Source organism: Elephantulus edwardii, unplaced genomic scaffold (assembly GCF_000299155.1).
Source record: "Elephantulus edwardii isolate Elephantulus edwardi_28Jun2011 unplaced genomic scaffold, EleEdw1.0 scaffold00036, whole genome shotgun sequence".
In the NCBI taxonomy this organism is placed as follows: domain Eukaryota; kingdom Metazoa; phylum Chordata; class Mammalia; order Macroscelidea; family Macroscelididae; genus Elephantulus; species Elephantulus edwardii.
In genome coordinates, this window is record NW_006399786.1 from 6,159,612 (window position 1) to 6,186,684 (window position 27,073).

General features: G+C 41.8%; 1 protein-coding gene across 1 annotated transcript in view; it reads left to right on the top strand.

The window, feature by feature from the left end:
* ENOX1 (ecto-NOX disulfide-thiol exchanger 1) overlaps nt 1-27,073 on the top strand; it is a 260,495-nt gene that overhangs the window by 104,542 nt on the left and 128,880 nt on the right. Inside the window, exon 8 of the mRNA XM_006884564.1 lies at nt 1,359-1,476. Coding sequence (XP_006884626.1) covers nt 1,359-1,476 — 118 coding nt within the window. The remainder of the gene's footprint in view (nt 1-1,358; nt 1,477-27,073) is intronic.

The window sequence follows — 27,073 nt, forward strand, 5'->3', positions numbered from 1 at the left end:
CATGCAGTAAATAGTACATTTTTAATTGTTACTCATCGGTTTATTGACTTCTGTTGAGAGATTTTAATTTTAAGGGAGAAAATGAGAATAAAGCAGCCTTTTCTCATTTAAATTTTTTTTGAAACAATACGTGTAAAAGAATAAGAGGAACCTGCAGAGTGTGGCTTTTGGAATTTGAACAGCTCAGTACAAAATAACAGAGTAATGAATGCAGTAGGGTATTAGAATGCTTTGATATTAGCCACTGTAGTTAGAAGGGAGAAAAAAACAAACCACGCAACTTTTGTATTTTCTTCCCTATTTACAATGAGTTTGGGCATACACTCCTAAACCCTGGTATTGTTGTCCTTAGGGAGTTACTCTGCTAATCCAGGCTGTACCTCTCCAACAGTTCGAATCCCCCAGTGTCTCTGCAGAAGAAAGATAACAAGTCTCCTCCTGTGCTGTTTGCAGCCTCTGAAACCTAGTGGAAAGTCAGCTGTGAGTTACTTCTAACTCAACAGCAGTGAACCACGCTTTATATTGTTATTCTTTCCATCTCCAAAAGAATAGAGGAAAAGCTCAAAGAAGTTAAATGCTGTGACAAAAACCACTCTCTTAATGAGTAGAGAAGGTCATATATGATCCCAAGATCTGTGGATTCCAAAGAGGTACCCAAATAGCCACCAAATAAAGCCTACAAGAAACCACAAAGCCTATGAGAAGTTGCAGAGCATGAACAGAAGCAGCCTTTGTCTGTGTTTTCTTCTCCCACATCCTTCAATTCTATGATTGTTTTTAAGTGTGTGTGCATTGTTTATATGTACGAAGTGACACACAAGGACATTTACACTCATCGGAGCACTCTGAGTGAAGAATAGCTTTATCATCTTAGCAGCTACTTATTACTGTTTACAGTGATGCTATTTTACAGATATTAAAAATATTATATTCTAGATAAGCAAAATCACACTGAAAGAGATGAAGAAACTGCCTCTGACATTCCTCAGGTTGTATTCTTAACCATTAGGCTAGGGGTCCCTACTGTCTGCAGCCTTGGTGATACGTAATCCTTGCAGCAGCCTCTAGCAAAAGAAGTTGAGTCCAACGAGAGGTTAACGAATTGGCTGAGGAGCCACTCAGCTAGTCACAGATGGAACAGGGATTTACTGCAGTTTGGCACCAATGTCTTAGTCTTCCTGTTAGCCCACGGCAGGCAGAGCCTCACTCTTGGCTCTTGACTAGCTGGGGAAATGTTTTGGAGGTAGACGCTTCGGATTCTGAGCCCTGATGTGTCAGTCATAATATGCAGAAGACCACCAGCCAGGTGTGCTGACACGTGCCCATGACGCTGATACTGGTGTCTCCTCTCATTTCAGGAGCTCCGCAACGCTCAGAGTGACCAGCTCATGGGCATCCGGCGTGAAGAAGAAATGGAAATGTCAGATGATGAAAATTGTGACAGCCCTGCTAAAAAGATGAGAGTGGATGAAACAGGTAATGACGATGAGGACACCTCCCCACCCTTAGAATGGAAGTGAAGACCCAGAAGGGAAACTCACTTTTATCTGGGTTACACTGAACTTTTGTCTTTGAGTGGCTCTGCCTTTTATTAATGGTACTTTTATCCCCTTCGTGGGAGCACAGTGATTTCAGTTGCTCTAGTTGTTGCTTCTTAACGTCCATATGTAGATCTGAAGCCACTGTACTTTTTTCAGTGATGTTTGCCTGTTGCCGTAAAAACCCTTCAGAGTGTGGCAGCCACAGCTTATCCTGAAATTCAGATGAAATTGGTCTTGGTCAGTGTATTCCTGATGCTGGAACTATTTAAGCCTTAAAGCAGTTCCCCAGCTCCTGAGCTGATGTGCTGGAGAAATATACTTTACTCAACAAACTCCAGTTCTCCTAATCTAATAAAAGGGATGACCTGATTTGGTACCACTTAAGGGACATTGCCCTTTGAGGTGAAAAGGGGTAAAACTTTAACAGAACCTTGCTTTATGTGCTCTGCTTCTTCTGAGATGCTGATTTACACCTTCTCTGGTTAACCCTTTCCTTGATAATGTACAGAGAGACAAGGGATGTACTCTCCATAATATGGGAGACCCAGGGAGACCTCGTTATTGCTGTGATTTACTCAAATCCAGTAAGAGATCTAGATAAATGAATCCAGTTTTTTTCCTCAAAAAGAAAAAAAAACACAACCCTTTTCTCTTTAAAGTTACTACACAAGAGATAAAATGACATGAAACTTGGATATTTACAATCAGATAGGTATAGAAGAAATGGGAGCTGTGGTGGCCTAGTGGGTAAAGAACTGCATGGCCAGTCCAAATGACATGTAGTTCAAATTCACCAGCTTCTCTGAAGGAGAAAGATAAGACAGTCTTACTGCCTCTGAAACCTACTGCAATATCAACTGTGAGTCAATTCCAACTCAGCGGCACCTAACAGCAATAAAGGAGAAAAGAATTGAGTCAAATTCTGATTTGCACCTGTAGCATGTTTAGGGGGGATGAGGGGTTGTGGAGAACAGGGTGATGTTTCTTTTTCAACAAGCTCTCAATTTCCCAGGTAAGACATGTGTTTCATTTCCTCACCTACTTAGGATATGACCAGAATAATAAAAGGCCCATCCAGTGTGTTAAGTGTGACATTTCTCCAAATATGGGAACAAACACATCCAGGGACCACAAACATGTCCTCTCTGGGAGTTCAGTGGAAAAGTTCTGCCTCAGTTTCTCAGTGCTTCTATAGCAGAAATACTACAAGTGGGTGACTTTAATGATCAGAAATGAACACAGTGCAGGAGTTTAGAAATCTGAGTTCAGGTCCCTGCCTTTAGGGGAAAGCTCTCTTTTCTCTGCATGCTCTGGGGGAAGACTCCTCCCAGTTCCGTGAACGCAGAGCCCCGGAGTCCCATGATGATCTCCTCCTTATAGCTACCTTGTGGTTGCTGCTTTCTAGATCCTGTTTACTCTTCTTAGGTCTTAAAAATCTCTAGTTTAGGACATAGCTTACTCTCGTGTGACCTTCTTACAGAAAACCTTATTCCCCAGTGAGATTTCATCCATAGGCATTGGAGTGAGGACCCTAAGATAAATTTTGGTGGTGGTGGTGGTGTTAAGTCCGTCAACATAACGATAACTCGTACTAACCTGTAAGCGACCAATCTGTACCTTGGTTGTCCTGCTCTGTTCTCAGGGTCTCTGGTGTGCTCTAAGCCCATTGTTGTAGTCGCTGTGTCTGTCCATCTGGTTGAGGTTCTTCCTCACTTTCCCTAAGTCTCTACCTTTACCTGCATGATGCATTTTAGGAGGCACAATTCAGCTTCTGTAACCGACTCATTGCTGACCCTCCAGCAGCTTTTCAGAAGTGGTAAATCTCCTGGGAAAAAATTTCCAATCCTTTTCACATGGAACAGCTGGTGGATTCGAACCATGTACCTTTGGGATTACAACGCTGCTTCACACAAGGCCATCAGAGCTCCCTATGGTTAAGTTTATTCTTTGGGCATCTTCTAGAGGCGTGAAGTGGAACACGAACTCTCAGGAACTTCATGACTACGAAACTGTGCGCGCTCTCTTCTGGGTGCTGAGGAAAGAGGAAAGAACTGGAATCCAGGCCCAAGGAGCTCTAAGTCTTTTTGTACTTTGTAAAATGAGATGGACCCAGGTTTCTTAAGAAACCCAGCCCTAGTTAGAGGGAAAGGAGAGAAACTGACCTTTTAATTGTATTGAGTCCTGAAGATCCTGCTGAAATGTAGACAGTTGGTTTAGCTTCCAGCCTTGTATATTCCAGGGCACACAGCCTGACAGAAAGCATTCCCATCTGGTCTTTTGACCAAGCAGCAGACAAATCTCTGATAACTGCTTGAAGGGAGAGACTGATGTTGGCAGCCCGAGGGAAACACACCTTGCAGGGGAAACTAGTTCGGTGACATATCACTCATCTCTGGGTGCCAATTTGCATCTGTCACTCACCTGCTGACATGCCACTCAAAATGTAGCCCTCTAATTCACTGGCAGGGGAATTGCCAAATGCTGAAATAGAAATAAATTTTCTGTCCTTAAATAAAATCCTCCTTCATTCTGCTAAAACAGAATTTTGAGAATTTGCACAGACTTTAGTAACCTGTTGACCCGGAGTCACCCCTACACCCTGGAGCCCTGTGTGTGTCAGGATGGGCTCTGGGGGGCTTCCGGTGGCTATATTTTTCAGAAGTACATCACTGCAATTTTCTTCTGAGATGGTGCTGGCTGTACTTGAACTGCCCCAGCCTTCTGGTTAGCAGTTGAATGCGTTGACCATTTGCACCAGCAGACCTGCATGGTAGCTGGTATGGCCTTGAAGTTTCCAGGGGAGACCAGGCCTCCATGGAGCCTCTCCTCTCACAGGGAGCATGCTTTCCTCGCCCTGCTTGAGCAAGGAGTTAACAGTGAGACAGAGAGTGACACCGTTGGCTACCACTCAAAAAGTTGTTACTTTGAGCACACCCAAAGGCACCTCAACAAAGACTTAGCAATCTCCTTCAGAGAAATCCCCTCATTGGAAACCCACAGAGCACAGTTCTACTCTGTGCACACAGCTCACCATGGGTTGAGGGTGAGCTGAGTACCTGACTGGCTACTAGAACAAAAACCTGTGTCAGGAGCTTTCTGTAGCCTGTATGGGTTTTATTTCTTGGAGAAAATGGAAAACACTAACTTTGTTTGGTTTCTAGAAAATACAGTTTGTTATGAAAGAACTTTTTATGATATGTTGGATTTAATATTTTTCAAACTTAAACTCATTGCCAATTGAGTCAGAGCCAACTTCTGGCTCACCCCTCAATGTCTTTTCAGAGGCTTTAAAATAAATCATCTAGGAGGAGATTACCCATCTGGCTCCCTCAGAGCCGCTGGTGGATTCAAACCGCCCGCCTCTGAGTTAGCAGTGCAACTCTTTACCCACTAGGCAGTATTTTTCCTTCCTTGATATTTTTGCTATGTGCTGTCAGGTTAGAATTTGTCTTGTGGGTTTTCAGAGTCACTTTATCACACGGGAGGAGATTAACCACCTTTCTCCCATAGAGCAGCTGATGGATTTGAACCATATATCTTTGTGTTAGCAGCTGAGTTCCTTACCTTTAAAAGTCACCAGAGCTCCCTGTTGCTTACACAGTTAAGAAGAATATGCAATTGTGCTTTTGTTTCCTATCACATGTGGTCATTTACAATGTGTCTTTGGCTGCAGGTCTTTACCGTCCCTGTAGCTACTGTGTCAACTGGGCAGCTAGTTCATTCTTTGTAATCAGTAGGATCTTAAAGGGGAAAAGGAATTTGCTGAAGCGAAACTAAGATGCTGATAAAAATGGAAACGAATTTAGTTAATAAATTAGGAAAGCAAGACAGGTTTACTGAAGAAGTCATTGAAGGAAACTTGGCATTCTTTTCTTGGCATCCCATAAGATCGTTTTTGATAAAAATTCCAATTTATTGTTACTTAGTCTGCCTCCTACTGTAATCAAGCCAAACTTTAAAAGTCATATCCATGTGAGAACTCTCCCTCCTCTCTGGCCCTCGCCCTCACCCTCACATCCTCCTGCCCTTCTCCCCTGTTATATTTAGTAATCACATTGCTGCATCAAATGGTATTTCTAGCTCCAGTGTGTTTTCAGATTTACCATACTGCTTTCCACAGTGGTTACACCATTCCATGGTTCTGCCAGCCATGTATGAGAGTTATAATCTCTCCACACTCTTACTGGTATTTCTTGCTTTCTGTCTTATTGAACTTTGATATTATTGCTGGAGTGATATTATTATCTCGGTTTTTATTTACATTTCTCTTAAGCCTCATGAATGGAAGCATTTCTTTTTGTTTATTGGCTACCTGAATGTCTTCTGTAGAGAATATCTATTCATGCCTTCTGGTCATATTTTAATTAAACTGTTTGTGATTTGGTTTAGATACTAAAATCTCCTGTAAATTTTAGGAGTTTGTCCATGTTTGATATATTGTTGTCAAATATTTTTACCTTCCTGTAGGTTTCTCTTTTCACTGATTCAGAGATTCTTACTCTCATAGGGGTTTAATTTTTAGAAGTTCCAATTCATCTAGTTTAATCTTCTGATTGGTGTGTTTTGGTTATAATTGATGGCCAAACCACAGTTCTATTGTAAATTAGGACCTTTTAGTTTGCCTTTAAAAAAAAATAAAAAAGATTATGGGTTTAGGTTTAGATCTGTGATCCATTTTTAGTTCATTTTTAATACAGTGTATGAGGTATAGATTTTATTTTCTATTTTTTTAAATGGATACTTAGTTTTATCAATAGCATTACTTAATAAGCCTCTCCTTTCCCCTCTTCCTGTTTTGTGTTCTTTTATTTATTAAAGATCAGCTTTCCACAGGGTAATTGTGGGCATAGTCCAATGATGATTGATTTTATAAAACATAATGAATGACAATGATTGTATGAAACACAATGTGAATGAAGACTAGTGTGAAACACAGTGTATACAAACTTTGTAAGCACACCAATACTTTTTAAAAATTAAAAACAAAACAAAGATCAGCTTTCCCTGTTGGATAGAATTCTTTCTGGGTCCCCCATTCTGTTCCAGTGGTCTGAATGTCTGTCATTGTACCAGTAATAAGCTAACTTGTCTACTGTAGTGGTATAAACTCGAAACAAACAAAACCAAAACCACTGCCACTGTATCAGTCCCAGCTCACAGAGACTCTCCACCAAATTTCTGAGGCTGTAAATCCTTAACAGGAGCACCATTGGCTTCATGGTAAGGTGGTATGCTGCCTACCCAAAGGCACACAGTTTGGGTCCACAGCTGCTCCATGGAGAAAGATGGCTAGTCTTGTCCCTTGGGGTGTACAGCCTCTGAAAACCTGCTGGGAGTCAGCTCTGAGACTCTTCCAGTCTGACAGTATATAACAGTAACAACCAATCTTTACATGCAGAGACTCCCCGTATTCCTCCTACAGAGCAGCTTGTGGCTTTGGAAAACTCATCTTCTAGTTAAGAGCACAGTGTGTGCCACACCCTATCAGTATGGTGATAAACCTTACAATCAGGATGTGTGAGCACTTACTTTGTTCTTCTTCAGAAATGTGTTGCTTTTCCGAGGTCTTTCTTACTTTTTTATATATGAAGTTAGCAGTTGGGTTTTTTCCATCTCCTTAAAAAAAATGTTGATGGAATCTGCATCAAGATTACAGTATATCTAGAGCTCTCTTTGGGCAATACTGACATTTTGACAATCCTATCTATGAGCAAGGTATATTCTTCTAGACATGTTAAGTCTTGTTTAGTCTTGCAATAATATTTTACCATTTTGTCTGTGTAAGTTGTGTTTCATTGACTTTGCAAAGGCATTTGACTGTGTAGATCATAACAAACTATGGCTGACTCTGAGAAGAATGGGAATCCCAGAACACTTGATCCTTCAAATGCAAAACTTATACTTGGACCAGGAGGCAGTCGTCAGAACAGAGCAAGGGAACACTGCATGGTTCAAAATTGAGAAGGGCATACGCCAAGGATGCATCCTATCTTCATACCTTTTCAACCTATATGCAGAACAGATTATCCGGGAGGCTGGGCTCTATGAGAAGAAATGTGGGGTCAAGATTGGTGGATGATTTATCAACAGCCTGCGTTATGCAGATGACACAACCCTGCTTGCTGAAACTGAAGAGGACCTGAAGCGCCTGCTGCAGAGCGTCAAGGACTGCAGCCTACAATATGGATTGAGGCTCAATGTCAAGAAGACAAAGATTCTCACCACTGGACCAATTGGCAGCATCAGGATGGATGCTGAAGAGATTGAGATTGTACACAGCTTTAGTTTGCTTGGCTTCATAGTCAACAGTCTTGGCACCAGCAGCCAGGAAATTAAAAGGCGCATTGCCGTGGGAAAGTCTGCTGTTAGGGACCTCTCCAAAGTACTGAAGAGCAATGGTGTCTCTCTGGAGACTAAGTTGCAATCACTTGTTATGTATCAGAGAGTTGGACAATGACCAAGGAGGATAGAAGGAGAATTGATGCCTTTGAGCTGTGGTGCTGGAGAAGAGTATTGAGAATACCATGGACTGCTAGGAAAACAAACAGATTTGTCCTGGAAAGGGTTAAACCGGGTGGCTCCTTGGAGGCAAGGATTCTGAGGCTCCGTCTAACATACTTTGGACATGTTGTGAGGAGAGACCGGTCCTTGGAGAGGGACATCATGCTTGGGAGGGTGGAGGGACAGCGCAGGAGAGGAAGGCCCTCTATGAGGTGGATTGATTCAGTGACTGGGATAATCGGGATGGGAGTGTTAGAGACAGTGTGATTGGCACAGGACAGAGCAGAGTTTAGGGCTGTTGTACATAGGGTCGCTATGAGTCGCAGGCGACTCAACAGAACATAACAACAACAACAAGTTGTGTTTTACATATCACTAGGGTATTCCAAATATTTTTGTCTTTTTTGTATATAGTATTGCTTTCCTGATTTCCTCTCTAAGTTCTTTTTGTTGGTTGTGGTGATACTGTAACCTGCTGCCTTACTGAATCTTCCAATAAGTCCCAGTAAGTAGTTTTCTTGGTGACATAGGGGTTTCTGTATATAGAACCAGGCCATCTTTGTATAGGAATAGTTTTACCTCTTCCTTACCAATTTTGGCGCCCTTTTATGCCTTTTCTTAAGTCATCACTCCATCTAGAACTTCCAGTATAATATTGTATAGGAATAATGATAGAGGGAGTCCTGAATAGAGGGAGTACTTGTCTGGTCCCTCTTTGCAGGGCAAATGCTTTCACTCACTATTGATGCCCTTGATTTTGTTGAGGAATTTCCATTCTAGTCCTATTTTCCTGACACTTTTCATCAGGAATAGATGTTGGATTTTATCAAATGCCTTTTCTGCATCGTGATATGACTCTGTGTTTCTTGCCCTTTGTTTTCTTTATGTAGTGGATTATGTTGATTGCTTTTATGACCTTGAACCACCCTTGCATACCTGCTGTGAATTTCACTAGGTTGTCATGCATTATTTATTTTTTTTAATGTGATGTAAAATTCTTTTGATCAGGATTTTGTTGAACGTTTTTGGCTCTTTGTTCATGAAGGATATTGGTGGTGGTTCCCTTTTTCAGTTGTGTCATTAGCAGAGACCTGATGAATATAAATTGAAGGTTTCGAATAGTGACGCCGAAGTTCCTTCCTCAATAAAAGCAAACCCGGCCCACTGCTGCCAAGTGAGTTACCCTCACTGAGCCCTCCCATCGGATTTCAGAGGCCATAAATTATTCTAGGATCAGACTGCTCCTCGTTTTTCCAAATAGCAACCTTTGCTTAATAGACAGACCTTAAGTACAAACACATGTTCTTAAATTTTCATTGCACTTCATTTAAACCTTCAATTCTTATTGGGGCAAACATTTTTAATTGTTAAGAGTATTTTTCTGGGTTTATAGTTTTCCATGGAAACTCACCACAACAGAGGTACAGACTTGTCATGAAAGAACTTCTCAAACCTTTCCGCTAATTGCATCAAATTATCCACTACCATGGAGTTGGATTAAGGAGCTCATAATTAAATTATGTTAGTTAACAATATTCCATGTGTCCAAATAGTTTTTATGTGTAACTGAAGGCTATATGTTTTAAAAATAAATAATAACATGACTATCTTCATTCGCCTTTGTTTAGTCTTAGATGCTAGTGCATTTGAAAGGTCCTAAAAAGGATGCCTTCCCAACAGGATATCACCATCAAGCACAAACCTGGGAGGAGGCTCCCCGCTGCCTCACCCCTGGTCTGGGCACAAGAGTGAGAGGGTTCACGGGATGCCAGGCCAGGAGCTCAGAGCCCAGTGAGGGGCAGGACATGGGGGCACATCACTCACAGCTGGTCACCATTTCCTTTCAGGGAACACTGAGTATGTGCTAAAGACATGTGCTCTGGAATATGGTAACACTAGACAGAGTGATTAGCCCATTTAGTCATTGGGAATGAAATGGCTCATATAAGACCACCTGTCAGAGACTGAGGTCTCCCACACCACAGAGCTCAATGGCCGCAGCATCGGCGTGAGTCCAGGAAATGAAGGAGAAGCGGTCTGTACACTACTGTTTTCACACATGACAGCCTGGACATCATTTCCTGAAAAAGCAGTCAAGCAATGTTGTGTCTCCATCCATCGACGACCACCAAACTAAAGGCAAGCATTTTCTTTTCAAACACAACAAATGCTTTGAGAACTCAAGTACCAAATGAAGACATGTGGTCAATTAAAATTAATTTGCCTTCAAGATGAGAACTCTCCTCAGTGGGCTGAGTAGCCTCTCCACACATAAACTCCTTTTTCTGGGGAAAAAAATAATTGCTTAGTTTGGGTGGTGGTTGTTGAGTACCATGGAGTCAGACCCGACCTACAGCCGATCCTCTGGCGGGTTTTCAGAGGCAGTTAATCCCACAGGAGGAGGTTGTCCATCCTTTTCCCGCAGAGCTGGACTGAGTGCCTTTGGGTTGCAGTGCAGGTTCTTACCCCCAGGCCACCACAAACCAAACATATTCACAGTATCTGTTTGAACAGTTCCATGCCTTTGGTGTTCCATGCACATAGTGTCAGCATCCTCCCTGTCTCTACCCAGTTTGTTTTTCACCATTTATTGGACCTCTGTGCCTCTTTAAGTTCTCACCTGTGCTTTAGATTAGCTGTTGTCAGATTAAGTTCACAGGTATAATTTTTTTATAAGAGGACTATTCTCAGGGCAAACATTGGCTTGGGGTAGGATGCTTCATGAGATAGTTTTCAGATTGGAGTTTAAAGATTATTTCTGGAGATTGGATTTCGAGATTTTTCTCGGTCTTCATGGATCAGTGTGCCTAGTTTGCATGTGAGTTGGATTCAAGGTCCATGCCTTTCCTCCTCATTACCAGGATCCCTCTGTTGGCTCCTTGATCACAGGACTGAGTAATAGTACCCTGGCTCTCTCTGTTTCTTCTGGCCTTGTTGTAATGGGAGCAGTAGTTCATAGTCCAGGTCGAAGCTTGAAATAGGTTGTCATCTACGAAGAATCAAGAGGTTTTTTTTTCTGTCTTTATTACTACTGTTATTATACGCTATCACGTCCAAAGCAACTCATAGCTGAGCCTCAGTGGGTTTTCAGAGGCTGTAAATCATACAGGAAGAGATCATTTTTTTCTCCCTCAGAGCAGTGGGTGGATTAAAATCTCCTACCTTTGAATTGGCAGCACACCTCCTTATTCATCAGTTCTCCCTCTTCTGTCTTCAAACTTGCAAATAGTGGTAAAGGAATTAAAATAAATGTTTATTTGGGTGAAGTCTTCCATTCCAACTCCATTTTTATAGTAGATAGGTTTCGGGGAAAGTGTAGAGATTACTTCTTTCTGTAAATTTCTTTACCTTCAAAATGCCAGAAGAGATGACATCATATTGATTGTGGAGAGATAATCTTGTTATTAGTAGCATTCCAGTCAGTGTTAATCTGTTTTGAGGGTTCACATTTCTAATATGAGCAGTCTTTAAGCTTAGTGCCTTATAATACTGCTTTGATGCAGTCCCTAACAATACCATAAGGAACCCTGGTAGTCTAGTGCATAATGTATGAGGTTGCTAACTGAAAAATCCATAGTTCAAACCAACGTATGCAACAAGGGAGAAAGATGGGCAGTCATCTACTATAAAGATGTTTTGCTGTGGAGAGATCCTGTGGAGAGTCACTGTAAATCAGAATCCACTCAACAGCTGTGAGCTTGGGTTCTGTTAATACCATATTCCTGACATCTGTCTAACACATTCTTGAACTTTCCATAGTCTCATGTTTCATGAACAATTAGTATGTTCTCCTGGAATGGCATTGTGCACAGAAGCCCAGAGATTTTCCTCAGTACTCTAGTCTCTCCACAGTGCTGCATGTCCATAAAGTCCAGGCTAGCTCCAGCTGCGTTTCTAAACAACCCTGACCTGGCCAGTACTTGCTATGGAGCCTGGTGAGTTCATTGACTTTCCTGCATGACATTCCAGCGTGTTTTTCCAACAGCATCTACAGCGCAAACTGCTGCTAAATTGAGCCCTGGTCTCTTGCCTGCTGGCATGGGCCTGTTAAATCTGGTGCAGGGCTTGGGCTGACGGGCATTTGACAGGCAAAGGAGAAAAGTGAGGACATTAACAAAAGCTCTAGAAAGGGGAAACTCCAGAGACCTTGACCCCAGAAAGATTTAGAGGGACGGTCGTGAGCCAGCAATGCTGCCACCTTAGGTCCATCCTACAGTGCCCTGGCTATTTGCAGTGGCCAGGACACAGTTATCTGGATCACAGTGCATTGTGGCTTTTGGGGCATTTCACTCTCATAAGCTGTGAGGCAGGATCATTACATAGGAGAATAGATTTAATCCTGTTTTCTTAGTAGGCTTTAAGGACACTGAGGGATTATTTATGTAATAAGATGCAAAGTTGCTATGGAAAATACTATAGCAACCCAGCATCTTCCCAGAGCCAGGCAGCCACTTGTAACAGCAATCTAAATTTACATTTATTTTAGTGTCATTTTATCTACACTCTTAGTATCTCATTCTGACAGGATGTTAAAATATGTTTTTGGCTTGCGCTTGAGCAAAATTAACACAGTGTTGTTGGAATTTAAGAGTGGTTGCCACAGTTTCTGGGGGGTTGTGGAAATGAGAATATTTGTGAGAGTGTTTAGATGACAGAATCTGGATAAGTTTAACCTTTTTTGCCTTTTTATGAACATGAGAGGACTCTTTAATAGCATTTATTCATAATTTTCTTCTTTAGTTTCTAAGAATTAAGAAAGAATTCCTGATCTTGGGGAAAAAAGATTAGCTTTCTCTACTTTTAACGCTTATGCCAAATGGCAACAACACATCTGTGAGTATATTGTCATTTGCTGTCAAACATGGAGTAAAGGGCTATATATTCACAATATAGTGGCTGAGGGTATTGTCCTCAAGCAGCACCTAATGTTTAAAAAAGAGATCAGATTCATTATCTGAAAATAATGACTGGCCATTTCAGGATTATCTGCTACCTAAGAATAATCAAGAACAAAGAAAATAAAAGTAAATTCAAAAATTTTTTAAATTTTTTTTGCCTGAGCAACTTGACTGTATAAGAATGTTCCTTTATCTTTTTTACAATCCCATTACATAAATGTGCTACATAATGTTGTTTTCAGATTTACTTCCTTGAATAATGAGTTAATTGTTTTCAAAGCTTCATTTTCTATGTTAATTAAGTAGAAAATCTAGAGCAAATGAGTGTGTAACCTTTGGGATCACGGGCTTTTTGAAGGGAACCTTTGGGAGTTGTAGGTACACTTTTGAGGGATCTTTCGGGTTCTCGTGGTAAGGAGTTGTGCTGCCAGCCCAAAGGAACACAGTTTGAATTCACCATGGAAGAAAAATGAGCAGTCTCCTCTCATGTGATTTACTGCCTCTCAAATTCTGCTGGAGGGTCAGCTAGAATCAGTTCCAATACAGCAGCCACAGGTACACCTTTGAAAGGGTCAGAGTAGCTATCTGAAGTTCTTGAGCCTGGTGACTGGAGCAGCCCTTCCAACAGCATCTGTTGTTGTTAGGCGCCATCGAGTCAACCGATCTGAGTCTTGTCCTATCCTGCGCCATCCTCATGATCTCTGACATAGTTGAACCCTTATTATAGCCACTGAGTCAATCTATCTTGTTGAGGGTCTTGTATCCCTTAAGGTCCTTAAATGTGTGTGGCAGAGAAACTGGAGATATATAGACCCACTGGTAGTGAAAAGATAGTATTTATTGATTTTGTTCTATATTTTTCCATCTGAAATCTTGATGCATGACTGCAACACTGTTAAAGTGGGACATTGGCAAAAGAAAAAAAAAATCAATATCAGACTATGTTAAAACGTATGCTGCTATCCACTCCTTACTGTGACTTACTGTTTATTAACGGTTGTCCGAATTCCCCTCTGCTTTTGAACTGTAGTGTTCTTCAAAATACAGTTGATGACAAAGTGCCTTTATCCCCAGACGCCGAACTCTGCTACCCATGTTATTGTGTACTGCGAAGTCAGAACCAACCCCTAGCTACCCTCCGGTGGGTTTTCAGAGGCAGTTACTACCCCAGGAGGAGATTGCCCATCTTTCTTTCTTGGAGCAGCTGATGAATTTGAACATCATACCTTTGGTTGCCAGCACAACTCTTTACCACTAGGCAATCAGCATCCCATTAGAGCCCAGTGATATCCATTAATCACATACCAGAAACGCTGGGTCCATTATAGGAAAACAAAGTGAAGACAAGAGGCCATCTCAGAGAAGTCCATTGACTTGTCCCTCTTAACTGAGGGCACACAGCAAATGAAAAGAGTCATTGGCCACTTCCCTTTCTCAGCCACTTACTTTTCTGAAAATGATACATCTCTCACACTTAGAAATCAAAACCAGTACAGTCAAGTTAATTCCAATTCATAGAAACCCTCCACTGGGTCTATGGGACGGTACGTCTTTAGAGGAAGGGACTGCCCATCTTGTTGCCTGAGAGCAGCTGCTGGACTCACTTTGCTGGTTAGCAGCACAGCATATAACACACTCCATCACCAGGGCTGCTTCGTACTTAGAAGCTCTGGGGACTGGCATTTATAGCAATAAAAATTGTCATCATAAACTCTGCCACTGGGACCAGTCCTTGGAGAGGGACATATGCTTGGAAAGTGGAGGGACAGCACAAGAGAGAAAGACCCTCGAAGAGATAGATTGACGCAGTAACTGGGATAATGCGGGTAAGTGTGCCAGACACAATGAAATTGGCTCAAGAGAGGGCAGAGTTCGGAGCTGTTGCATATAGGGCCACTAGGAGTCGCAAACAACTCGACGGCACATAACAACAACAACCACAAGCTCTGCCATATCTAAATGACTTAGACCCTAAAGGATCTAAGACCTTCAACAAGCTGGATTGACTCCGTGACTGTAATAATGGGTCCAACTTTGTCAAAGGTCATGAGGATGGCAGGGTGCAGATCCGTTGTCATAGGGTTGCTATGAGTTGTGGTCAACACAGTGGCACCTAACAACAACAGCAACAACAAGGGATGTTGTAGGAAGGACTAGTCCAGTCATCAGCCTGGGAAGCCTCCAGAAGTGGCCATTCTTAGCAGATTTGTCACTTGCAGGGAGTCACTGCGTGGTATGAATGTCCTATGCACTGGGAGGCTAAGAAGAGTTTCAAGCCCACCCAGAGACAAGCTGAAAAAAGACCTTGCAATTCAGTTGTAAACAAATCAGCCACTGTAAAGTCTTTGGAGTACAGATCTGCCCTTACTAGGTCCCCATGAGTTAGATTTCACTAAATGGATACAAGTTTTGTTTGGTTTTGTTTACCTCTTACAGAGAAGTAGGGAGAAACATTCCCAGGGAAGAAGATAAGCATAGAGTTTATTCCTCAGAGTGTCTCAGGCAGCGTGAGGCATTTTCTTCCCTGAGCTTCCAGCACAACCTTCTGCCTTTCATTTTCAACAGGAAAGGTATTTCCATTGAGGCAAGTACCAGAATGGACTGTTATCAGAACCACTTTATAAAGCCCCTAGATATTGGCTAATTTTTACACGTCTCTATGAGCAACTTTTAAAGAACCATGTCTTAGAACCTTTTGTTATCTCAGGAGTGTCACTAAGTGAAGGAAGTCATTACAAAGCAGTATATACAGAAAATCCTAATGGTGTTTGATTGTGTATATGCTGTATTTAGAATGTATATATTAGGAGGGAAAATCTGTAAGGTTACAGATAAAAATAGTCATTATCACTAGAAGGTAAAAATACGAGTGTTTTTAGTTTTGTCCTTTGTACGGTTGAAATACCCACGATAGATACATTTATTATTTTAGTAACTATGGGAGATCTGGTGGCCTAGTGTCAAGAAGTTGCACTGCAGTCCAGAAGGTATGTGATTTGAGGTCACCAGTTGCTCTGGAAGAAGAATGGACAGTCTCCTCATTTGTGATTAATTGCTTCTGAAAACCCATCTGTAGGTCAGTTCTGACTCTATGGTACACAGCAGCAACAAGAAGATGAAACCTGCTGTGGAGTAAATCAGTAGGACAGGGTTTTGTTATCATGTATCATCAAGTCTATACCCTCATAGTTGGCCTTCTTGCTGGTTTTTAAATAGTGTGGGAGGATATTGTCCATCTTTCTCATTTGGAGCAGCTGGTAGGCCTCTAGAGTTTCCTATAGAGCAGAATAGAATAGGGCTTATAAGTCTGTGACCCTTCAACAGATTGCACATCTCTCTCACATAATGTGGCTGGTGGTTTGAAACTTGGTTAGACAACCAAGCTGAGCGCTTGCACCACCAAGGCTCCTTTCTCACAACTAAAACAATATTAAAATAGAAATTACCTAGGACAATCTGTGGTAGATTCAGGCTTTTGAGAATAACACTGAACCATTTTCATTCTTTTCAGTAAAAAAGTACTAATGAAAAGTAACTGGTTGTTTTTCTAATGTTAGAGAAATTCTGCACTTAATTTAGCATAATATACTTATGTTTGCAGAACCACACTGTGTTATAGTTTCCTATCCTAAGGGCTGATAATATTTGCATGGCTAGTGAGTAAAGGAATCAAGGGGAAAAAATTCAAATTCTAAATCAAGAAGGAATGTGAGTTCTCGCCCTTAGGGGGATTGGTGATGAGTCTCTTCAGATAGAAGAGACCTTACATTATCATCTTGCACAACTTCCTTTTTACACAAACAGGAAATGCTGTCTCATGTTGAGAACTTTAATCAAGTCATCCAATGTGGCAGAAATAGTAAGTGGATAGACTAACGCTTCATACTGCTTTCCTTCTTCCCAAGTCCGTAACTGTTCATGGCACCCAGAATTTTATTGAGTAGAGACTCCTACATATATTAAAATGCCTTAAGTGACAACTTGTGAGTCAGTAAGCTAAGTAAACCAATGAATTCTTTTAATTTTTTTAAAAAGCAGAATGCAACCAACATCAGGGGAAAATATGTAGAATAATAGTTGAATGGAAATGTTTTGCTTTTTATGTTTTACAAGAAAGATACGTTGTTTAAAAATATATAAATAAAAGACTATTCATTTTTCCATGCCCCCCCCCCCCCCTTAGCCTTTCTTAAAAAGTTTCTTATATTGGTTTGCTTACAAAGCTCTTATACATTGTGTTTCACACTATCCTTCATTTACATTGTTTCGTACAATCATTCCCATTCGTTACGTTTTATAAAATTAATCACCACTGAACTATGCTCATCACTGCCTTGTTTTCCAAGATACCTGCCAGATCTTTCCCATTTCTTTCCACCTCCTCCTTCTACCCATCAAATTGTGTAACCCTGTGATTTTCCCCGTCCCCATCCTCATCTCTCTGTTCCCACCCTTCCCACCTTTGATCCTCATACACGTTTTACTAGTTATCTATTTCTACGATAATGGTCTTATGCAGTATTTGTCCTTATGAGACAGTTAGTCCACTCAGCGTAATGCTTTCCAGTCTTTCCCAAGTTACATAATATATTTCCCCTGAGTGCTGTGTAGTATTCCATTGTGTGACTGTACCACAGTTTCTTAGTCCATTCAGTTGTGGTTGGAAGTTTGGGCTGTTCCATGTGCTTGTAATTATGAATAATGCTGCTATAAACATTGGTGTATAAATCTCTGTTTGTGTCTCAGTTCTCATTTTCTCAAGGTATATTCCTAGCAGTGGAATAGCTAGGTCATATGGAATTTCTATGTTCAGTTTTTTAAGGAAACGCCAAACTGCCTTCCAGAGTGGTTGTACCATTTCACAGTCCCACCAGCCATGTATGAGAGTTCCTATCTCACCACATTCTCTCCAGCATTTACTGCTTGTTGTCCTATTAAACTTTGCCACTGCTACTGGAGTGAGGTAGTATCTCATTGTACAAACCAGTGATGATTTTTTTTTTTAAATCCCTGTTTTGTGCACGGCACCATGATGCCCTTTGGAGAGAGAAATGACTAAAACCAAGATTACCTGTCAGTGTTCATCCAGAAGGATAACTTGAGGGCAATACTTAGATCCTCTTTCCATCATGTTCTATATTTTCTACCAGCCACAATGAGATTTGTTTCAACATAGGCAGCACGCTCAGCAAACTGTTTCAAAGCCCATTCCAACAGAAATGCCAGCTTCTGAAAATGTTCAGAAAATTGGCTCAATCCCTCTTCTGGTTGAGTGGTATTTGGTTCCTAAAAATAGAGGCCCTGTTTTGCTTATGTCTCCAGGCAAGAAATGCTTAGAGAAGGTGAGGGGCATCAGCAATGGTCAGTGTGCCACATCACCTGTTTTATTTCATAAATCACACACACAGCTACGTAACTCTATGTTCTTTATTTTGTAATGTTTCCAAATAGGCAAAGAAAATGATATTTTTTCAAAACACAGGCAAGCACTTGATAGTTGTTCTAGAATGATGTGGGCTGCCACCAGCCCTTTAATTGACGAGCTCATCGCACACGTCCTCTGCAACTCCAGCGCTGAGGCCACATTGATTGACTCTTCATCCAATTTCCAGACTTATTGAAGTGCCCTTCCCTAGTTCCTTGTTCTTGAGGCTTTTCTTTATGAGATATGCTTCTCAATATATATTAAAAGTAAATGTCTGAAGGGGAACATTTAGAATAATACTAATCTTATTGAGAAGTCACAGACTCAGGCAAGTTTTGACCTGAAAGAGATCATGGAAGTTAGTATGTCCTCTCGCTCCCTCCAATTTTCTGGATTAATGAAAAAAAAAATTATGGTTGTGCATTCACTAATAATCACCTGAAAATGTATCAAAGTTTACATTTGATGTGTTTTATTATTAAAATTTTCAGGCACAACTTGAGCTACAAATATTTGGCAAACCTTTTGGAGGTGGAATGAGATATTTTATTCTTTTACTAATTTACAGGTTTATGAAATACCTCCACCCACTATACTAGATTTTGCTGGTACAGATTATGTAATCTGAGCGTCCATTTCTTCATCCTTAGTTCTTCTTCCATAGATTTTTCTTAATGTTGTAATATGAAATAGCACCAAAATTGAAACCACAGTTAGTGAATATACATGACAGCATGATACTCTTTGTCTAACAGGGCAGGGTTGCTATTGTTAAGAGCTGACAGTTTAGTTCTGACTCATTGAAAACCTAGGAACAGCAGAATGAAACACTGGTCAGTCCCGTACTATCCTCACTGTTATAGCTATGTCTGAGCCCATTGTTGCAGCCACTTTATCAATCCATTTTGTTCAGGTTCTTCCTCTTTTTTGCTGACCTCATCCTTTTCCAAGTATGATATCCTCCAAGGATTGCTCTCCTTTGATAACATGTCTAAAGTACAGGAAGGAAATCCTCACCATCCTTGCTTCTAAGGAGCTTTGTGGCTGTTCTTCTTCCAAAACAGGTTTGTTTATTCTTCTGACAGTCCATGATATCCAGTTCTTCTCCAGCACCATAATGCGAAGATATAGTTTCTTCCTATAGGAATTACTATATAGGGCAATGTGAAGAGACAGAAAAATAGTAAAGTCTTGTATGTCTAACTGAGACAAAATCTTTGATCTGAGATTGCTTATTAATTCTGAAATATTCTAGCAGTGTATCACCCTATCTTGGAGTAGCATGCATTTGCTGGTCTCCTTACTCTTAGTAGTCAAAGCTCCAAGCTGTCAGGTAATCTGTTAATACTTGGTCATTTCGATGAAATGGAGTTTTCAGTCACTTCATATGCATGGGAAAGCTGTCACTTGACAAAGGGAAACTGAAGAAAAATGGGTGTGTTTGTCCTGTGATGTTAGTGAAGTTTATTGCACACAACATGGGCTTCTAAAGAACAATTTTACCTCAGGTGAATTACAACCATCATGCTCCTTAGAAGCAAGGATTTCATCTTGCTTACTTTGAAATTATCTTCAGGAAAGGCCTATTGCTAGAAAGGGAACATCATACTGGGTGAAGCAGAGTCAGGGAAAGTGAGAGGAACCCTCAATAATATGGATCGACACAATAGCCACCACAGTGAACTCAAACATGACAACAGTGATCACTCAGCTGGCAAAAAGGAGGCAGAGCTTGTATGTAAGGTCACCATGAGTTGGAGAAACTTGACGGCAGCAGTCAACCACAGCCTCTCATGTTAACCACCATGGGACCACTGAGTGTTGGTGAGAACAAATTGTGTACATCTATTAATCTGACCTGTAACCTCACCCTGGAGAAGGTAATTTTGTTCAATTTGTTATTTGTTTTTTAATTTAAAGCAAATAAAAGTTAAAACTTGCTGAGATTGAAGATCCCACGTGTTCCTTAGAGACTAACCTCAGGGTCTTTCCTCCTTGCAGATCCCTACAATGCCATTGCATTGCACACAGCAGGTAGACAAGAATTTGTTAAATGAAGGAACAGAAAATTAAAATTGTGAATGGTTCATTTTTAATCTCCTGGGGGATTTATCTTAAATTTTCTTTTTGCATTGGGTTCTGTTATTGTGGTCCTTCAAGTCAAAAATCAACCCATAGCTGTCCTTCCGCAGGTATTCAGAGGCAGTAAATCATACAAGAGTTATTGCTGTCTTTCTCCCATGGCTCAGCTAGTGGACCTGAATGACGTATCTTTGTACTGGCAATGTGATTCCTTACCACTAAGCCACCAGAGCTCCCTATTTTTTTATAGATAAAAATAATATGTAATCTTGTTATTCTCCCCAGTACTGACCATGTTTGTCACATAAAGACACTATTATCTCTTAAAGGCCTAGTACCTTGCCCTAGTTATTGGTAGGTGGCTGAGTAAGGATTAGGCTGAGTTGTCTGGGCTCATAGTCCCTTTTTTTTCTCTTATGCTCCTCTTACTCCTTGTTCTGTGAGATCCCTTTTGATAAGACACTCTGAAGTGGTGGTGGTAGTGGTGGTTATTGACTGCCATCAGTTTAGCCCCTGACTCATGTCAATTCTATGCACAAAGATGTTAGAGTTTTGTGCTCCAACAGGTTTTCATTAGCTTATTTTGTTGAAAGTTAAGTCTGCAGTCCTTCCTTCTTAGTCTGTCTTACTGTAGAAGTTGTTCACCATCACAGAAGCATACGTATCTCCATCTGATGACTAGTGGAGGTTGTGCTTGTCGTACGTTGGCTGGGAATTGAACTCGTCTCCTTCATAGAAGGCAAGAATTCTACCACTATACCACCAGTGTCTGAGATTCATAGGAGTAGAAATGTGGGGTACAGATTATGTAGCCTTCACTCCTCATCTCAGAACACCCAGTAGCCTTCACATCACCACAAGTGTCCAGTCCTCCTCCTCTTTTGGATTCTGGCTTTTATTCTTTTTGTACCAGAGACTACACATTCCATGTTAAGGCAGTGCAAAAGGAGCCATAGCAGTGTGGGGACAGCTGTGAACTGCCCCATCAGTGACATCCACAGTATCGAACCTACTAGATCAGACATAGACCCCTCACACTCTTGTACCTACTTCTACTAATCACCAGGTCCAAACAATATTCATTGCAAATTGACTCACAGACTTGACTTGACTCACAGTTGTGGGGTCTATTAGGGAAATAGGCTGGGGATGAGGGAGGCAAAGGATATCATACAGTGAAAGTTCCATGTTCTAGTGCATACCAGTACCAAGTGAACAACAAGACATAATTCTTCAATTAGTTCAGATACCTTCTCAGTCAACAAGTGAAAGTTCAGGTCAGCCAACAACACAAATGCAAGCAGCCTCTAGTTTCTTCAACCATCCAGCAAGCTTTGTTGCATAGCTGTCACAAGTTAGCTCTTCAGTTGTCCAGCAAGCAGAACCTTTTGCTCTAGCTTTGTTTCCAGGGCTCGGTCTTGCTATACCTCACCACAGGCTTTGTGGTCTGGCCAGTTCTTCCTCTAATGTTGATCCCAAGGAAGTTGAAGATGTAGAAGACGCTGATTAGTGGTGAACCAAGTGTCTTCATAAATTACAATTTAAAGTGGGCTTTTGTACCACAGTATAATGTTTAGGCGCCTAAGGAGGATTATCATGGGTAATCAGCTCCCTGTTAACAGGGCACTTCCTGTAGACCTTTCCACAGTGCTGTCTTTCTCATACTCAGTGAAAAATCAGTGAAGGGAGAGCTGCTCCCTTGGAGGGGTTCTTCTGCCTTTCAAAACCAAAATATTTCACGCTCGTTCTCGCTTAATAGGTGTGGGGCCATTTCTTAAAATCATTAAATATGTGAAGTCTCTTCATTCCTAACCCTTTTAATTCAACCAAGGTCACCTCATAAACTTGCCCAAACAGCACTATTTCTCAATTAGGAAAAGAGGTGGCTCTGCTTAAAAGAATTTAGCATTTGATTAATAGTGCTTAACTGGTGCTTGAGCTCTTCACAGGCTTTTAAAGCAGTCACTGGTGAGAATAAAACATTGCTACCTTAAAAATTACACTCATCAGAAACCCAAAACAAATCATTTTAATGAGGGACCAAATAACTGCTTTTTTTGAGATATGAGAAAGATTACACTCAATATGGAGGGATTGAGTATTTGAACAACTCTTGTGTGTCCCAGGGAATTTAGCCACTCAGACAGTTTTTAAGATGCAAGCACTTTTCCCAGCCCAAAGACTCAGGGAAGACAGATGCCGAGTTCTCCCAAGCAAAATTTTGTGGCACTCTGGCTCTGAGGATGGAAGGAAGAAATGTGAAGATGTGTCCAGTTAAAGAATGTGCTGGAGTCATCAGAGTGGATGAAAAATTAAGAGTGCTAGACATAATTTTTGTGGTGGCCTCCTCTGGCTTTCCTTCTCTTTTTAGGCCTGTCTGAGGTCTGCCTCATCGCTTTTTCAAGAGAAATTCAGTGACGTGGTCAAATTGTTAGGAAGTCTCTGAGGACATGCATGCGCTTCCAAAATGAGTATTAGTGTCCCTGGATGAGAAAGTTTAGTGTCACTGAAAAGAGTGAAAAAAAAAACTGAACCAGGTGAAGTCAGATATGAGGTGAGGTGGTGAGGTATCTTGGTCTTGTTGCCATTTAGCTGTCAGTTTTCTAAGCCTCGGCTTATTAACATACACTCATTCTAAGACAGTAGTTGTGATTGGAGGAAACATCAATAAAGGGATTCTCTGGCCTTTTGCAAGTAATCAGGTACTGTGGGAATGTGGGTAGTCAAATATGGTGAGGAGTGGCAGAGGGCATAAGTGAGTGAGCTTTGTCCAGACTTTAGCCGCTTACGGGTTATTGCCCAGCATCTGTTACACTCTCTCTACGTAATTCTGATCCACAAGGGATTGAAAACTGCTAGAATATTAGGTGAGAATTCATGACTCAATAATCATTGAAAAGTTGGAGGGGTATGTCAGGCTGAGGTAAGATGATAAACTAGAAAAAACATCAGAAATGAAAATAGAGTGAAATGTGTGCTGGAGGCAAGTCACTGAGATGGGCCATAATAAAAGACCAGAGAAGAAAGGAGAGCATGGTGCAAATCTAGCGTGGAGGGCAGGATAAGCATTTCCTCATGGAGTCTGTGCCAGGTGTAGTTGGAGCAGGTTTTTTGTTTAATTGAGGTGGTAGGGAGAGACTTAAACAGAAAGATGTGTTACAAACAAGGGGTAAAGTTCCCACTTTTCTCTTTCTCTAGGAGAATACCTGGGGATGATTTTCTTATTTTAGTAGCAAGAGAAAGAAGAAATATTTGAGAATTTGCCAGCCAGTGGCCTCAGGGGATAAGGCTGGTCGGGAGAGTCTCAACAAAGAGTGGGCCTCCCTTCTTCACAAAGAGGCTGGGACACGGGCCTGTGGTCCAAGGGGATTCATTCTACAGAGCACTGAGGTGCAGCCTGGCCTCTCCTCGGTACAAGTCACAAACCCACTTCCCAGGACCCCTCTCCAGAAATAAGGCAGGAAAGAAAAGCAACACAGGACGTGTTTTGGAGACACTGACTAGAGTGTCTATGAAAGTATTTGGTCACCATCACAGGAGGGGCATCCAGAAAGGACCTGGGAGAGTTGAATGAAATGTGGCAGGAAACAGGGAAGCCTACAAGGCCACGTTGGATGGTAAAAGCAGGAGAGGAGAAGGTTATTTTATAAATAGAGGAGCTTTGGGAACTGGATGCAAGAAAGCAAGTGTCAAGAAGAGAATGAAAAATGTAAGACTGAAAAAAAGTTGTGATAAAAGCTTTAGGAAACAGAGGTCTAATTCCCTAATGGCGAAAGCAAGTTCTACAACTTCTACCTGTGTTAGACGGAATACCAGAGTTGTTAAGATGCACTTTCTCCATGCCTGTTACAGATACTCAAGTTCAGAGGGCCTCGGTTGGATCGAAGAACTCTCATTCAAACATGAAGCTAGTGCTAAGCAGGCTGCCTCAAAACCTCTGGCCTGAGGGTACCAGGAGTTCTTCATATATCCATTCAATTTCTTGATTCAGACTGGACATTCTGTTTCTCTGAATCCCAGACACAGAGTAGTGGTCACCAATCACTGTCAGCTCTGGTGGTCAGGACGCTGGGGAGCATTCCCAAGGAAAGCAAGCCTGCCTTTTGCTGGTAACATGAAAGCAGGTTGAGGCATCCAGCATGATGCATGTGGTGCTGAAGGGCCTGCTTGTTCAAGTTAGGGCTTTGAGCCAGTTTGAACTGGTTCAGTCATAATCGACAAAATGGAGTCTGAAGAGACCTGAATTTTAAAATTTTGGGTGAAGCAGAATGCTCCCTGGAATGGGGGGAAATTACTGGTCAAGGACCTAGAAAAGGAGCCATGGAAGAAATACAGGCTCTTGTTAGGAACCTATTGTGTGAGATTGCATTATTAATAGGACTATGGAGGGGGCAGATGTTCGCACTAGTGTGCTGGGCCACCATCTTTAAGTGGGACACCGTTGTTTCACATTGCCAGTCAGGAATTTGGTTGCTGTGCAGTGAACCCCTTTGATTTCTGAGAGGGAGACTGAGTTTCTAGTAGACCATTAGCCCGTCACTGTTCTCATTCCAGTTAGCATTCATTCTGACTTCATTTTTCCAGCTATGACTGAACAAAAGAATTAATGTGAAACACTGAAGGAAGCATTTGTGTTAGTGGTTCTTTGGGAGAAAGATAGTCAGTGGCCTCCTGTTATGATTTACAGCCTCAGGAACTCAGAAACTGCCTCCTGGATAGTTGAGTGAGAAAGCCATTTATTTGGTGATGGTAATTACAAGCTTGTCTGGAGATTGAGATTACATTTCCACTTTGTTTGGTCTTTTCTTATTCCATAGTGTAGACTTGCTTTTTGTTGTACAAATTCTCTGTTCAGTTGGTGTATGTGTTGTTGTAGTGGTACTAGTTGTAGTTAAGTGAGATAGTGTTGTTCTTATTGCTGTTGTTGTTGTTGTTAAGTGTTGTCGAGTCGTAGGTGACTCATAGTGACCCTATGAATGAAAGTCCTCAACACTTGTGTGACTTTCAACCTTTCTCCAGGTTCATAGGGTTTCTGGAGGCAAGGTATTACGGAAGTGAATGCCACTCCTGCTTCCAAGCAAGATAGTAGAAAAGGGAAAACATCACTTCTTGAGAGGAAGATTTCTTGGAGAAAATTAGACAGTGATGATTGGTGAAAAGAAGGAAGCTTTCAAGTTGAGAGGTGAAAGGCACGATTGTTCTTGTATTGCAGATAGCTGAGGTGGTGATGTTATTGATTGCCTTCGAGTTGAGCACGACTCATAGCGACCCTATGAACAAAAGGCCTGAAACCTTTCTATAACTATTGACATTTATCACAGTTCATAGAGTTTCCAAACACATGTTGTTGAGGAAGTGGATTCCATTCCTGCTTCCAAACGTGTCTTAAACTTGGAGCTCCACGAAACACTGTCTACCATGGATAACTGTTATGGCATTTGACACCCCAATGGTACAAGGTTCAGCATCACAACAACCCCAGGTTACCTCAGTACAGCATAATGACAGAAGAGGGCTGTGTACCACTTAGAAGAATGTTCTTCCAAAATATAACAACAACCGACTTTAAATACAAAGCTGAGGCGATATAAAGGGTTATTTGGTCTGGGGACCAGGTTTGGTAGGGTGAAGTCATCCTAAGCAAAACCCACCAGGGGTTCTTGTACTGCAAGGAGGGGCTGGATCTGTGAGGGTGGACACCACAATGCAGGGTGAGGTGAGTAATCCAGAAAAGCAGTTCCGTTGTATGATCCATCTTTGTCTAATTCAGATATCTAGTTCAGACTGACCTAAAAAGCTATCTTTAAAGCTATCAAAAATTCAGCTCAGTGCTGTCAAGTTTGAACCGAATCCTAGCTGATCATCCAGCAAGTTTTCCAAGACTGTAAATTACCTGTGAGGAGATAACTCACCTTTCCTCCTTGGAGCACGTGGTGGAGTCTGCCTGCCTGCCTTTGGATTGGAAGCAAACTCCTTAACCACTAGGCCACCACAACTGCCTTTAAAGCCGTGAGAGGACAGGGAAAAAAGGTAGTCTTGTATCTTGAAAATGAGATTGAAGATGAGGCAGAAACCAGGGAAAGATGCTGCCCTTTGGGCCCGCCCTCTGTGCCCTCCCCTGTCCCGCCCACAGGCTTGTCCTGTCAGCCTGAGTTTCTTCTCCCTCTGCAAACTGTTCCTACTTAAAGCTTTCCTTGTGTAGTCCTATACCTGCTGCCCTCCGCGTAGCAAAATGCGAGCCTGCCTTCAGGGCTCACATCAGCCCACACCTTGTCCCGGAGAAGGGAGACCCTGTCTCCAGGCAGTCATTCCAGAGCTGCCTGACCCTGCCTCCACCCACCTTCACCTGCAGCAATCTAACCAACTTCCTCCGGCCCACTTACCTGTGCTCTTCCTGCCTCCGGTCTAACTGGGGAGGGCGCACAAGTGATTGCAAGACTCGGGGTTGCCTCCTGACTCCACTCGAAAAGCAATTCTTGTGGGTGGTGAAGAGGGGAGGGCAGCGTGGGCAGAGACGAGCACCTGCCCCGAGGTTCCTGCCAGTCAGTACCAGACAAGGCCAGCTGATGAATCACGCCTACCACCAACCCCTGGTGAAGAGAGAGCAGAGAGGGGTCAGGAGCTGA